Source organism: Limulus polyphemus, unplaced genomic scaffold (genome assembly GCF_000517525.1).
Source record: "Limulus polyphemus unplaced genomic scaffold, Limulus_polyphemus-2.1.2 Scaffold4, whole genome shotgun sequence".
In the NCBI taxonomy this organism is placed as follows: domain Eukaryota; kingdom Metazoa; phylum Arthropoda; class Merostomata; order Xiphosura; family Limulidae; genus Limulus; species Limulus polyphemus.
The window spans coordinates 59,017-75,849 of NW_013665614.1; the positions used below are offsets into that span (position 1 = coordinate 59,017).

General features: G+C 31.1%; 1 protein-coding gene across 2 annotated transcripts in view; it reads left to right on the top strand.

The window, feature by feature from the left end:
• LOC106471594 (protein RFT1 homolog) overlaps positions 1-8,413 on the top strand; it is a 31,275-nt gene extending 22,862 nt beyond the window's left edge. For both annotated transcript variants that reach the window (XM_013932242.2, XM_022400061.1), the window contains exons 10-14: positions 396-540; positions 6,007-6,112; positions 6,316-6,444; positions 7,298-7,418; positions 8,031-8,413. In XM_013932242.2, the coding sequence (XP_013787696.1) occupies positions 396-540; positions 6,007-6,112; positions 6,316-6,444; positions 7,298-7,418; positions 8,031-8,213 (684 nt within the window). In that variant the 3' untranslated portion in view covers positions 8,214-8,413. The remainder of the gene's footprint in view (positions 1-395; positions 541-6,006; positions 6,113-6,315; positions 6,445-7,297; positions 7,419-8,030) is intronic.
• The last annotated feature ends 8,420 nt before the right edge of the window (positions 8,414-16,833 follow it).

A 16,833-nucleotide genomic window follows, 5' to 3' on the forward strand; every position in this document is an offset into this window, starting at 1 on the left:
TTAACTGTGGTGACTTTTGGACAATCATATTCTGATCTGTCTTACCTAACTAAAGTGGCACATGAAAGTAAGTTATAACAAGACAATTTATTTGTGGCAATGATGTTGTGCTATAGTCTATACTCTTATGAACTTCAAAACAAATTTCTGTACAAATATTTTTATTGAAACATTTCCATGAAAGTAAAGATTCTGATAAATCAGTTCTTTACAGTTTCAGACATTGTTATGTAGAAACTAAGAAAATTTTGGTTGGTTATTTCAGGATTATTGACTTTAAGTAGTTGTGATTGTTAGACTTAAACTATTGTATGTTATTTATTTTAACAACATTTCTGTAAATATTTTAATTTGTCTGATTATTAACAAGTTTTTTATTTTTTTATTTTCTACAGGATGATGTAATATTGAGTGCCATTGTACTTCGGCATCTGTTAAGATTAATGACCTTACTAGGATTAACTGTGGTGACTTTTGGACAATCATATTCTGATCTGCTGCTACTGATGTATGGAGGAAAATCTTTAGGGACTGGGCTAGGTGTGTCTGTGTTGTATGTTTATATGTTTATGATTGCATTTATTTTAATTTTTTTGCTTACATATTCTTTATATCACTTTCTTTAATTCCTAACTTAAAAGCTGAATTTAGATCTTTCAAAGAATAGACCAAAAGTTTTTGCAAAGCATTTGGAAATCTGATTAATTTATTTGAATGAACAAAACTTTAAAACCATTTTTGTCTCTTTGATTAGACATCAAATAAAACTAGATGGTTTTCTTAATAACTAGGTGTATGTTAATTGTTTGGATTATGTTAATTAAAACCTCTTGTAATTTATACAAAAACTAGGTAGTAAATGGGAAACCAGTTAAACATATAGATTGAAGTAGATGTAAATATGGTTGTGAACCCACCAGTCAGCTGAATGAGTTTTGACCTGAGCTACTTTTATTTACAATATTAAATCTATGAAAGTTAGAGCATTCTAATGTGTAAACTATATCTGTTGTTTGATAACTTCTTTTGAAAGTTTTTTATTTTCTAAGTTAAAAAAGTTTTATTTCAGGGTAAAGTGAAAAGTTTTGCTAATCTTCACCAATTCTTTTTAAAGCATTAAATAAACCAGGAATATGTTAAATGGCACAGGAAATCTACTGAAGAGATTTAAGAGCTCAACATGTCAATAAGTTCTGGGATAAATCTTTTATATTGGACAAGTGTTATTTTTACATGATCTTTTCCAGAATCAAACATTAAAACATTGTGTGGTGTACGATTCAGTTTTAATGTTTTCCAAAATCAAGCATTAAAACTGAATTGTACACCACACAAGCAGTTCTAACAAAGTTCTTAATAAGGACATTTTTGTTAAATGCTTACGCTTGACAACCAATCTGTATCTTTTTTTTTAGAATTTTTGTTGTTGTAAAAATGCATGTTTAAAAATTTCATGTCCTTAATTTCTTTAGGTGTGAGATATCTCTTTAATTATTAGATATGTGTCATGATAAAAATTTGATGTTTGCCAATTTTTAAGTTTTTTTATGTTTTATGCTTTAGTCAAGGCCTGTTCTTTGGGTTTCCATTTGTTAACAATATGATGTGAGTCAGCTAAATTACTTTTTGTGAATTCTACAAAATGTTTAAAGGCAATATCATTTTGGATGTGATTTGATATTTTTGAAAATCATGTTAGACAATTTAACAAATAATTTTCTTTGATACAAGATTTCTATTTTTGTATAGAGACAAAAAATATATTATATACCATGTACTATAGAATCTTTTAAGTGTGTTTGGAAATCCCTATTTCTATATCTTCACCTCTCATGTACAAGGTGAATGCTCTACCAACTGAGCTAACGAACCCACTAGTGAATGTTAGTAATGCCCTTTTTAATGATTTATACTACTACATGTGAACATATGAAATACAGTGTGATAAAATTCTATGAGTGGAATTTGTGATAAAAAAGATGGTGTTAATGCTTTTTAAAAACTTGAGTCTCCTCAGGTAAATAATTGTTGCTCTTGATAATGACATACTTGTGTGTTGGAACTAGTTTGGAAAACTCTTTACAGCAAACAAACTAAGATTAGATCATCTTTTGTACATAATCATTCAGGTTTCCATTTTTGAAGCATAAAATTTACTTCAGGTTACAGAGGTTGAGTATGTCTGGTCATGCTATATCTGATGGATGTGTATCTTGACAGTCAGTAGCCCTGTAACATACTTTCCACTATAAAATGCTTTGTCATAAAAATGTCATGTTCAAAGCACACCACTCTCTTGATTGGTTTCCATGATCTATCTAGTGTATTAGGTAGGTGCTGTATCTAGTAGCAACTTGATTAGTATGTCTTTGTATGGGATAGTAGGAGTACTCATTTCATTCTCCAGCTGCTTAAAGTATGTGATGACTGAATGTATTCATCCTAGAAGTAATTTGTTTGCATGTGACTTATATCACTTTTCCAGACAGAGATCATTCTTCATTATGTTGTGTACTGTTAGTTAGGGTACATGGATGGCTGCCCTTTCTGTTTGTGGATTCTCACCTGTTACAAAACACCAAGACTGGAATATGTCTTGTTACAGGTTTCTGGATATTTCTTGTGCCAGAAGTTGATCCATATTCCTTTATTTCTTAATGCTATTAAGTACAAGGGATATCTTCATATTGGAAATTCTAAATCTATGAATTGAATATATTTTTATGATCTAAGGGTATGAATATTTTGAATAAGAAATGATTGTTACGTACCTTTTCCAAAACCTTTATACTTTTCAGTGGCATCACACTACATAAGAACTACCAAATAGTATTAAAATGTCGTTCTGATACATGCCATTCCACTCTCACTTTAATCACCTGTGGTTTTTATGTGGCTTGCTAATTTTAATACTTAGAACAATTTTTATATAATATACTCAACACTCTCTGTTTAATGTGGGTGTGGTGATAGCTGTAGATCATATTTAAATGCTTACATTTTCAAAAGGCTTAATTTTTATTACTAAAGAAACTTGAGTTTAATGGAATGTGTGTGTAACCAAATCAAAAATGTTTTTATGGGAAGTCTTTTTGTTGTTATTCTTCTTAATATTTTTTATGAATGATTTAGACAAAGTTTCTAACTATGTAAATTACAATTTGTTTTTCATGTTTCTTATCTAAATGAAACATTTAGAAGGTTTTATATTTGTGAAGATTGAGCAGTTTAATTTTTCTTTGAACTCTTTTCATCCCTGTATTAAATTTGCTAAAGAAGAAGAAACTAATGGCATATTGGCATGTTAAAAGTTCTTGAAAAACAAAATTAATGAGATCTGTGTAACAAGTATGTGTAAAAGACATGCATGTATATCAATTATATGGCAGCCTATAATGTTTCTATGAAAGTGGTCTGTGTTAAGAATCTTGTTAAAATTGCCTTAGTGTTGTATATAATTTTACTATAAATTTCTATTTTGAAAAAATGTAATGAGAACAGCACTTATACAATATAATATATTTCTCCCAGAACTTGTTAAGACATCTAGAGCTTTCAAAGATTTCCAGTAATGTGACTAATGGTATTAAACAGGTTGTGTCTTGTGTTATTCCACATATTTCAGGTTCATGTGTAGCTTTAAAAAGAACTTGGAAAAATGTAAGTAAAAATTTAATTATTTTATCTGGAAAAAATTTAAATGGAGTCAAGAATAGTGTTTTTGGGGAACTAAGTGTAAGTTGAATATTTTTTAAACAAATATAGCTATTCCACATTTCATGCACAGAGAGTAAATTGCACTTTATATGAAGGGCTTGTATATATTAGTATAGTTGTATGTTGCTGCAGGTGCAAGGTGTGTTGCTAGAGGCAACATTTTTAGCATCCACATGTTTCACTTATGGTTAATTCCCAACCATTAGATATTAAATTTCCACCATGGTTATATTTATAGCAGGAGAGCATTTCACAGCCTTTACAAAGGTGAGGATATTCATATAATGGTATTGGTAAATGATGTAGAACCAAAGGACACAACATTTTGAAGAAGGAAGACTTCAATGATCACTATGGAAATCTGACTCTCAAGTGGAAGAGTATTTAGGACAACATTGAGTTGTGAAACCTCAGTCCAGGCCAATTCACAGTAGAACTGGGCAATTAACTTAATGAATCAATATAATCAATTACCTATTAACACAGGTTATGTTGATTAAAGTCACATAAAATAATCAATTAATTGTAATTTTGATTAAATCAATTAATTGTAATTTTGATTAAATCAATTAATTGTAATTTTGATTAAATCAATTAATGTTATAAAAATACTTAACTAACTGAAATGTTTGTTCCTGATTATTACTGTTTTTGATTATTCCTGCTCTCCAACTAATGAAAATATTGCTATCATTATTATTTTAGATTAGTTCAAGGTTTTTCAGATAAATTCATTAGTGTGACGACTCATCTAATTGAAATTAAGGTTTCTGGTTATCACCATTTTTGATTATTCTAATTATAAACATCTCACATGAGAATACTTGATTAGCAAGTTGCAATAATTACCCATCTCTTATCCAGAGAAATGACTTTGTTCAGAAAGTGAAGGTTTTAAAATAGAAGTCTCCAACCAAAAAAGACATTGCCTAGAAGGTGGTCATATCTTCTAGTATCATTCATACATTAATGACAAGGTTTTGAAGTTAACAAAGGTTCACAAGCTTACAGCCACACCTTACAATCAATTAGTCAATCAATGGCTATTTTCAGGAAGTAAATGGCCAGAGAAATTCCATTCACCCACATGCCTGTCAAGTCCTCTGATGGACTTTTTTTTTTGCCTTTGGTTTGGTTAATGTTGATTTTGAAAAATGATATTCATGTGCAGTGGAGAACTGTGGAAAGTGTTTCAAGATGTGTGGTCTAAGATTGGTCTCACTGTCTTTTGCGGAAGCTCATTACAATGGAAACATTGGTGTTGTGCAGCAGTATATAATCATGATGATCACCTGAAGTACAATAAATATTAAAGGAAGCACTTCCAAGGGCAGCATAAGGCCTAGAGCATCATATTTATAAAGTACAATTAATCTCATTATTCCAACACTTCCATGTCGATGGTCATAATGAAAAATGTAAGTTTTGGTTTTCGATGAAAAAAGAAATACATAGGTAAAAGTAAATAAGCTATTTTAGTTAAACAGTTAAGACCAACAATAAATAGAATGACATGGGTTAATTAGCTGATTTGTAGGGTGTTCTTGATCAACTGAAGATAATAAATAGTGTAATGTAATGTTTTTAAAGTGCTTTATTGTAATATCTTTTTCAGTAGTGTTTTATTTAATAGTTTGGTATGGTGAGTGCTGTAACTTTCACTAATGTACAATCACTAAAATGTTGGGATGAACACAAATTCTTGTTCATTTGAGATTATAAATATGTTTTGTTCTATTGGTGGCCACAGTGACCTTTAAGTGCTACGATATGTCACAATGAATGCCATGTGATATAGGGATGTTTCACATGCATGTACAGTTGGTCAGAACTTTCTTCTAACAGATGATAACAAGACCCTTCTACCATGCCTAACTGATTAGCAACTTCCTAGAGTACTTATCAGATTTGAATCAAATTGAACTTGTATGTGATGCTCTTGGAAGAAGTTTAGCAGGAAGAGATTCATACCCAAATAGTGTTGATGAACTGGAAGTACTTCTGATGGATGAGTTGGTTATATTACCCTAACAGCTCATTGATTCACACATTTTAAGCATACCATGCCAGATCACATGGCTGGTCACTTGACACTTGGTTTGCATGGAAATTTACTCGGAGGGGTTATTTACAGTATTTCATAACAGTAGTTGTGCCTTGTCAAACTTTAAAATGGAAAACTTCAGTTATCCCTTAGATGTTTTAATTAGTGTTCTTTTCTTTTGTAAAGACATTTCTTATAGAATTCTATTTTCTGTTAACTCTGTGGAAACATTTTTATTCATGTAGGTCCTTTCTTGTTGAAGTGGCACTGTGTCTATGTTGTGTTTTTGGCTGTCAATGGAGTGACCGAGTGCTTTGTATTTGCAGTTATGAAAAAAGGAGAAATAGATAAGTAAGTAATAGTATTTTACAAAATATATGTTGAAAATCTTTAAAGAAACTTCATGAAAAATATGCTTAATACACCTATGTCATGGTGAAATAATTTTAACCTTTTTTAAATGTTTCACTAAATTTGTTATGTCCAATCATTTAAATAGTTTTAAGTTATAGCTTTCATTAAACAGATATTGACATATGTTTATCTGTTTTCAGATACAACCAGAAGATGGTACTTGTCTCACTGCTCTTCCTGCTAGCTTCATTCTATCTGACTAAACATTTTGGAAGTGTTGGGTTTATTCTTGCTAATTGCATAAATATGGGAGCCCGAATTGGACACAGGTTAGAGGGTAGTTTTAGACATATGCTTTGAATCTCAATAATTACTATTTCCAATAAGTACTTCCGATTTACCTATATATTAATTTTGGAAACAATTGTTAAAATACATATATTATATAACATTAAGTATGTGTTAAAGCTCAGAATTTAACATTTTAAAAAATTAATAGGATAATCTTTTGTCAAATATTTATTTGACAAACAATATACATAAATTAATGTTTGGGGTGAGTGTGGTATTTTGTTGAATACTAGATGAATAAATCACATATGAGAGGACCTGTGAATGACAAAAAAAACTTTCTTTAAAAATAAAACTTCTTTTTTTTTTACACAAGAATCAGAATCTAACTTTATCACATTGTGTGTGAAAAGGTTGAGTACATTATATTAAAACAATTTTGGAACCTTACCGCATCATTATAGTCCATGTTACCATGACCAGTCATGCACTATCTAACAAATATGTATCTGGACAATAGCCCTGTAGCATAGTTTCCATTTCAAATAGCTCAAACCTAAGGCTGTGATGTTCAAAGCACACCACTCCTCCCTGATATCTTTCAATGGTCCATCTAGTTTACAAGGATAATGGTTTCCCAGTACCTGTTCCAGTAGTCCAGTTGCACAGAAATATGTAAGCACTACATTCAGAAACCTGACTAGTATGTCACCATATAAGATAGTATGAATATCCATTTCATCTCTAGCTGCATGATGTATTTAAAGGATGATTGGAAGCCATATGTTTAATTGCTAAGTCTACATCATTGAAACAAACTCATGTAGTGCAAAATATTTTTGTGCTAGCTATTTATTATTATATACAGTATCATAATTTTTTTCTTTGTAGCTTGTTTTTCATCAGAAAGTACTTCAAGGCTACCAGACTTGTTCCACTGGAGGGCTTAGTACCAAACCAGGCTGTTGTGGTTATGTTTTTTCTTGTCTTCTTGATTACACAAAGTTCTAAGGCAAGACTTTTTTGTTCCTTTTCAAGTCAGTTAATCATAATTAACAAGAGTTTAGTTAATTTTAGTAAAGTTTTATTATCTGTTGTGAATACATATTTTTTTATAGTGATGAGAGTCTACAAGTTGATCAAAAACGTACTTTAAAGTGAAAAAATAATTAACTGGCAATCATGAGAGTTAAAAAGTGGAAAATTAATTGATATTTCTATTAAAGAAAACTAATACATGAGTTTTACTTTTGTAGTTAATTTAATATATAACACTGTACATTTATTATTCAACACTGCAAACTGAAATGTATTTTAACCAATAATAATTATGTAATGCTATATCAGTTTGGAGAGGAAATCCAGAATAACATATGCAGTGGCTGAACATAAACATTATTTTATATACATAGTTCGCCATTTATCATGAATCTTGAATTATTTTGCTTAGCTTGCCAGTTCCATGGCAATTTTGTAAAAGGAAAATGACTTTGATTTTTTAATTATTTTTTGTGTGCAAATAAATACATTTAAAAATGTTATAGTGCACACTAAGATGTAAAGATAATGAGTGAAATTTAAAATTTGGCACTAATGTTTCTGATTAAATTTTCTTATGTTTTAGGTATTCCTTTATAATGAAGCTGGAGTTATATGGTGGCTTCTTCATATTCTAGTTGGGTGCTGTTGTTTAATACTGCTCTTAACTGTTATTTATATGAGAGAGAGACCTCTTGTAGAATTTCTTTTACACTATTGGAAGGAGAAGCATGTAGATGTTAAGGAAGAAGATGACAAGTTTGCTTAACCTTTTAATAAAATAATTTTATACACTTGCCTTAGTCGTTTTTAACATTGACTTGTTTTTTTATAATACTATATGTACATCTTTGTTTATGTAAGCAGTAAGACTTTTATACACTGAAGCAGGAAAGACATTGGTCTTTTTGTAATTCATATAGCTTTGCATTATTTAGTGCTATTTGATTGAGCTTATCTAAAACACACTTGACCATTCAATAGAACAGATGTTCAAATTATTTTTTACATAAAACGTTTAGTTCTTGAACTTGTGTACTTAATTAATGTAGTGGCAGAAATGTTTTTGAGTCCACCAAACTTTAAATACTAGTAAACTTAAAAGTTAACAGAAATATTTAACTGTTTTTGTTTAGGTATATTTGGAACTTTCAAGCAATACAGGACACTATATAATCTGTAGCAATCACTTCTTGTTAGAGTAATCTATTATTCAAATGATTTGTTTACAGAAAAACCATTGTTAAATTTTTGTAAATCTACTGCTTTTAATAAGGTTGAAAATAATTTTAATCCTCTTGTACAGTTGTTAAGTTTTTAACAATATTGTGTTGAAGTCTTCCACTCCTTAACTTGGCTCTATCACATGGTGTTTTATATATGTATTTATTTATTTTGACACATGCAATTATTGCAATTTAATGTTAATTATGTTACTTCTAGTACTCAGCAAAGTAAAAGTATTTTGTGACCTCCAGTGGCACAGCAGTAAGTCTGGGGACTTAGAATGCTAGAAACTGGGTTTGATACCTATGGTGGACACAGCACAAATAGCCCATTGTGTAGCTTTGTGCTTAATTACAAACAAACAAAAAGTTTTTTGAATATATAGATAAAATGAATAGATAAGATGAATGTGTGGCATCTTCCATTAATTATGTTAAAGTACCAGATTCATCAGTTAACTAGTACATGTATTTGCTAAACTACACTGACCATGGTTTGATGGGTTGACAGTGAATGGTAAACTTTCATCGTACTGACTTTAGTAATTGTGTACTGATGATAATTGGAAATCCTGAAATGCGTTAGTAATTTGAAGAACTTATAAATGAACGTAAAGAAGAATATGTAATAATATATCAACCACACTATATCTGCTATATCTAGTGCCGGAGAGGCCTTTTGCTCAATATCAGAGCTCATCAGGCTGGCTGGAATAATATTTTTTGAGATGCTATTTATATCATAAATTACTTGAACAACACACTGTTTCAGCATGAACTAGATTATTTTGATGAACAGCAAATTGTATAAATTCTATTTGAGTCATTACATATCAGAATTAGGTTTTTAATTATCTTTATTAACATCAAACTTGTTATTATTAATAAGTTTTGACTGCACTTATTATGTTGATGGGTAGTTCATAAGCTCTGGCTGCACTGACTATGTTGGTGAGTTTATAATAGTACATAAGCTTTATCTGTACTAACTATATTGGAGAGTTTATAATAGTACATAAGCTTTATCTGTACTAACTATATTTTTGAGTTTATAATAGTTCATAAGCTTTATCTGTACTAACTATGTTGGTGAGTTTATAATAGTACATAAGCTTTATCAGTACTAACTATGTTGGTGAGTTTATAATAGTACATAAGCTTTATCTGTACTAACTATATTGGCGAGTTTATAATAGTTCATAAGCTTTATCTGTACTATGTTGGTGAGCTTATAATAGTACAGAAGCTTTGGTTACAGGGCTGTGTTGTTTGTGTGTTAATAATAGCTCACAAACTGTGGCTGCACTGACCATGGCATAATAAGTTTATTGATAAATTTGAACTTCACAAATCATGGTACTGGTAGGCTAAAAAGAATTACAATAAAGTTTTGAACATGTAGATTTTGTGACATTGCTAAATTTGCTTAATCATCAGAACTTACACTTGAAAATTGTTAATTTGCTACAGTAGTCAACCAGCATTATTTAGATTTTTGGATATCACTGTAGTTAACTCTCAAATTACTGAATTATTTTTGTAACTAACTATTCATGATGTTACGAAAACATGTAGGTTCAAGAAATCAATTTAACACAAAAATATGATACCCTATAACCTGAGCGCTTTCAAAAGGTGGATCTTTCTTCTTCAGAGGCAAACCAAGAATGACAGTATAAAGCAAAGTGTGAGATAAAGTGAAAGAAAAGTCACCATGGACATCCAAAAGTGTTTTGAGTAACTGTCAATGTATTGTTATCAGTATTTCTCATTTCTGGTGTAATACTACCAGAAACAAGAATGTTGGATAGAAATAAGCTAGAGATGTTTTAAAAAAAAGAAAAATGGTCAAGAGAAACTATACTGAGTGTTGATAAAGTAAAATAAATGTGAGATACGAAAATTAATTGAAAAAAGGAATGTTAAACAGATATAATTAAAAAGTAACATGGAAATTCTAAAGAAATAGCAAATAATAAAAATATTAGGGTTAAAATTGAGAATTCACACTACATGAACAAAAAAACTATTTTTCTGTTAGAGAACAAACTAATGATCAGAAATCACTGATTCCAGGATATAGATTTATTCCACAAGGTTGAACGGTATTTAAAGTTGCAATCCAATAAACTTCTCTTGCCTTTGTATGGGCTTTAGTTTTTAAATCGCTTTCAATGCAGATGAGAGTCACACCATTAAAAGAATGAATGAGTTGGTTAAAGTGTTGGGCAACAGGGAGGTATTTTTTTGATATTAATAGAAGATTTATGGTTGTTGAAATGCTAAGAGTCGTTTGAGTCTGTCCTACATACTGGTGATTGCATTTTTACAATGTATGAGGTCAATAGTATTTTGTGTTGTGCAAGAAATTTCTTGAGAAATTTTAAAGTGTTTATAGTCATATTTGTAGTAAAAAGAGTTGGTGGGTTTTATAAACTTGCAGGTTAGACAGCAAGCTATATCACATGGATGACAACCATACTTTGTTATTCACTTTTGCATGGTCAAGAATATCTTTAAAACCTGTGCTTTTCCTGAAGGAGAAGATGGAAGCTTCAGGAAATGTTTGTCTCTAAGGTGATCATTCAGTTGTAGTAGATGGAAATCTTTCTGAGTTTAAAGTGAAAGGTAATAACAAGAGGAATTATGTTTTAAACCTTACTATTACACTGTTTAAGGATGGTTTCTCGTTGAGTGTTGTTAGCTATTTCAATCTGCCTGTCAATTTCGGTATCTTTATATCCTCTTTGTAATATGGTTTATTTTAGATCATTGGTTCTGTAATCTGTTTCATCTGAACATATTTTCTTTATTTGGAAAGTTTGACAGTTGGTAATATTCCGTTTAGTGTGAGTTTGGTGGCAGCTGTTATAAAGAAGATATTGTTGTCTGTTGTTAGATTTTCTGTACAAGTCAGTGTATAATATTCCGTCCTTTAAAAAGGACTTTGAGAAAGTTAATTTGGGTAGGGGAGTAGTCCAGGTCAACTTAATTGTTTTGTGATACTGGGGTAATAATGTTGCAAGAATTGTCAGATAAAGAAAGAGAGAGTTCAAGGGAATGGCGAGAGGGGTTGCTGTCTTCTTTAGACAATGTATGAATGAGTGGCGAAGCATAAGATGCAAGTCGAAGGTCATTATGAGATCCGATTTTTATAACTCTCACTATTAGTAGGGCCCACATATTGTATAATGTTGAGAAACGTTTTTGACCATTACAGCACTCAATTTAAATAACTGACCAAAAATATTGGATGAAATCACTCATTTTCTATGCAAAATACATAGGGGACCCCAGTAGTTATTATTAGATTAATTTCAATATTTATTGTATTTTTTACACTTTTTATTTTAATTTGATGCGTAGTTCAGAAAAATGTGTATAAAATGCTATTAATTCTAGAGTTAACAAAGGATTTCAACTGAAAGTTATTGATATGACGTACATTTTTATTTCAAAGTAAAAAATAAAGAAAAACAGGGTCAGTATCATGGCTTTTATTCTTGATCTCAGCCATAAAGAAAGACATTAAATACACTTACCTTAAGTTGAAAAGACAAGACTTCATCATCGTAATAAAACAAGTACATTTATGAAGATGGTTAAAATGGCTAGATACAGGGTTAGTCCATGTATAATTTTATGAACTTTCAACTTTTATTTATGTGTACAGTGTTTATTTTTCAAAGAGAACTTTAAATTGAGGCTGTACTTGGAAACTATTTTTGTAGTTAATGAAATAATTTTACACCATACTTTACAAGCAGTCCTGCGGGGTTGAGGTTGTTTGTAAGCTAAATGTGAATATATTTTATTTATATTTACTATTAACGTTAAACTTGATTTTATTTGATCTTTTTTATTCTTAGCTAACACAGCATATTTTTACTCACTAGTTCCTTATATATAATTACATGTGAATCATTTAATTTATGTAGGTTTATTTATATGTGTCTGTATGTATTTTATTAACATTAAGTTACTTTAGTTCAAAAGTATCAACTAATAACTACTTTTCATTGATCATGTGTGCATGACTTGGTGGTGACGACTCGCAATCTCTGGGTCGCGGGTTCGAATTCCATCATCAAACATGCTCGCCGCTTTCAGCCGTGGAGGCGTTATAATGTAACGGTCAATCCCACTACTTGTTTGTAAAAGAGTAGCCCAAAGTTGGCGGTGGATGGTGATGAAAGCTGCCTTCCTTCTAGTCCGTCACTTCTTAATTAGATATAACTAGCACGAAATTCAAGAAACAAACAAACAGTCATCGATCGTGACAGTTGTACATTTACGGTAACTGGTAAACTCGACAGCACTGGTAAAGGCATTGGTATATTGATAGTGATATTGGTTGGTTGTTGAAGACAATATGGCGAGTTTGATAATAAACAAAATTACGACACTTATGATATACAACATTGTTTATTGACAAAAAGGGGACATGTATAAATGTTTCGGAATGCTATCAGATTCCATCCAGTATCTGAAGCAGAATAAAATGAATTTACATAAGTCTTTATACATTGTTAAAGTACAGTTGCTAAATATAACGATAATTAAACAAATAAAACACTAAACAGTAATCATGGGGAGAAACTACAGCAAGAAAACACAACGAAAAAAAAAGGTAAAATCAGTAATACGAACATATTAAAAAAATGTATAATTTAAATGAAGACTGCATGCTGTTCAGTGTTGGAGAGTGCTGTTTGATGTGGAGGGTTTCTTTGATCAATAATTCTAGGTCAGTATTAGACTTGCAGGAGATAGAGAAATTTGATAGTATAGGTTGATGTCCTGTTTCTTCACTATGTTGGCGTATAGAGGAAACACAGGGGTTATTCAATTTTTTGTGTTTTGATGGAAATTCCCATATGTTCATAGGCTCTGACTTTTAAATGGCGTTTTAAATCTGATAGAATTCCGAAACTTTTATCCATGTCCCCTCTTTGTCAATAAACAATGTTGTATATCATAAGTGTCGTAATTATGTTTATTGTCAAACTTCGTTTTCCTTCGAACACATTGATTGCTAATATGGCAAGTTGTGGCTGTAAATGTCTGCTGCAGTTCCTTGTTTGTTGACGATCTTAATAAGAAACTTTTTCTTGTGATGAAAAATTACGTAAACAGCAGTTGTTTTTTAATTCCTCTTAATTTGTCCTTTTCGGATTCAATATCAGCATTTGTTTGTTGTGTTTTATTTCTTTTATCACTGGATAGGTTATAAAATGAATTATACTGATAAAAATTATTTAGTTTCAATTTTAACTTGTTATGAGGAGGAAATAAATTATCGTGATGATGGTGTTCACTAGTTAAGACAGGGTGCTAATGATTCTGCAACATTGTCATTTATAGTACACAGTACATATTTTTAGAGATGCAAGCAAATTAGACTTGTTTGCTGGAATTTTGTACTTAAAGTGTCGTTTTTCGTACATTTGGAAAAACAGCAAGAAATTAAGTAAACGTAAATGATCCGTTACCCAAAACATGTTTTAAAATATGTGAATCGTGGTTTAGTATAATATCGGTTCAAAACCGATATTGGAAAGTCGATTTTTTCTATTCATCAGGAAAAACGTTCCTTTTGTGCAAACATTTTCCTAGTAAATGAACAAATAAGTGTTCATTTTCCACATCTAATTAATTAAGATATATATACGTACATGCACATAATTTTCATTTTAACATATTCTTGTTTAATTAGGAACAGATAGTGAATGACATTTGTTATAATGGGGGGGGGGGTGTAGGCTTGATTCGTAATGCGCAAACTGTAAGGCGCGCCATCAAAGGGAGGGGGGGAGAGAAACGGTAGGAAGCGCTCAACTATGACTATAGGACTACAAAAATATCTCAAAGTAGAAATTTAAAAAATAAATACATTTTAAATTTAACTGTTCATATATGACGTAATTTAATAATTAACGTAGGACAATGACATGTTCAGTACATACACAAAAGGACGTAGCTAAACGAATGATGTTTAGAAAGGGGGGGGTCATAAAAATAGTTGAATGTGAAAGACTGCTTATACCTACTTCTGCTTTGCTTAACTTCTGCCGATATCTTTTCCACAAAGAAACATTCTTCCGGTTTTAGTTTACAGTTTGAATTGCCTGTTTTAGATTTACAAAACTTTTAATTTTGCCTGAGTGTGCTTGGATAACACTTAAAGAAACAGTTTACGTTCGAAATATACTTGATAACGTTTTATCATTTGCACAGGTAGCAAGTGTCATTTTTTTTTTATTAATCAGGTTTTCCGTGGAAAAAGACGAAATATTCATATACAGTGAAACTACGAAAATTAAATTTCTTTGTATATTTGTTATCGAGTATATTTGTTATCATATGCATGTGTGAAATTAGTAGTAGAAAATTAATGAAACCTAAACGCTTTTGTAGTTTCTATTTCAACGGATTCATTGGATACTTAACTTTTATCAAGTTGTATGAAAAAGATCAACCACAACAGCTGCTCATGAAGTCAATAGTGTATGAGTGGAAATGATTTGTTTGTGTGTATATATATCAATATACATGTCAACCCAAAGTTTATTAAGTCAGAAATTTTATTAAACTTATTGTTTGGTAAGCACAAACAAATATTTACGCTGCAAATGAAAAGAATAACTTAATTTTGATTTTATTAAGAATGTTATTATAGTTGGTCAACCACAATAGAATACTTGTGTATTGGTAAATTTAGAAATATTTAACGTGAAGAAATGCGCTCAGAGGGTGTAATGTTTTTTTCATTGTATCAGATATATTGCTATATGTTTGACAATTCTTTGCGAGTGTTCTTATATTATAAACCCGGTAAATATGGGTCTTTTAATTAACTAGTTTACTGTACTGTCTAAAAAATTCTGATAAAACTAATTTTAAAATCGAAAAGCTATCGTGAAGAGAATAGGGTATTGATTTTCAACTAAGCTGCTGAACTGAAATTTGTTCGCGAAATCCCATTGGGGTTATGTTGGAATCGATTCTGTCAAGAATGGCCGTGAAACTGGAATCCTGATTTAAACTTCTAGCATCCTGACAAACCAAGCCTTGGGCTTCAGAGATTTCCAGTTTATACGGGTTCTGAAAAAAGGCTGAGCAGTGATTTATCTATGCTTTAGGCATATTTTTTCTAAAGAATAAGGTTGCATTTGGGCGTCGTTTACACCACCATTTTAATACGCAAGCCGAAAGAGAGATCCCCCAGAAACGGTAAAGCTACATCAAATGCCCAAGGGCATTATACAAAACGGCAGCTTAATATTATTTATAAAATATGTGCAAAGTAGATAAATATTTTCTTCTGGTCGACGGTATTTGAAGAGAAAAAAATATGAAATCGTTTTGTTTGTTAACTGAAGAAAATCTCGTTGTAATCACCTTAAAACAGATAAAAAAAATTATACCGGGAGAATGTAATTGGATATGATTTCCACCAACTGAGTAACTAATATAAATATAAAGAGCCTGACTCAGACCAATTCGAATTAGCATCAAGAAAACTAATTGAATTTACCTTATATTCGCAGTTCATTGAAATGATAAAATGATGTGTTTAATGGAAGGATTATTTAAAGATTTTGTTTGATGTAGATCTACTTGTCTGCACTAGTTAATAAATTTATTTTTAAGCTCTAGCTTATAACATACCATTAGTTTTCTACGATACATTCCGAAATAAAACTGACGGCCCGGCATGGCCAGGTGGTTAGGGCGCTCGGCTCACAATCAGAGGGTCGCGGGTTCGAATCCCCGTCCCACCAAACATGCTCGCCCTTTCAGCCGTGGGGGTATTATAAAGTGACGGTCAATCACACTATTCGTTGGTAAAAGAGTAGCCCAAGAGTTGGCGGTGGGTGGTGATGACTAGCTGCCTTCCCTCTAGTCTTACACTGCTAAATTAGGGACGGCTAGCGCAGATAGCCCTCGTGTAGCTTTGCACGAAATTCAAAAATCAAACAATAAAACTGATAGTATGATAATGATTATTGTAGTTATGTAGAAAAGGTTTTTCATTGTACAAAACTTGTAGATAGCTTTGATATACGGAGACATCTGTTAGCTGAGTTCTTGCACAGATCTTAAAATATAACGTTCGTAAATAGGAAACATCGGCACATGTAGATATGTAGATCTTGAAAG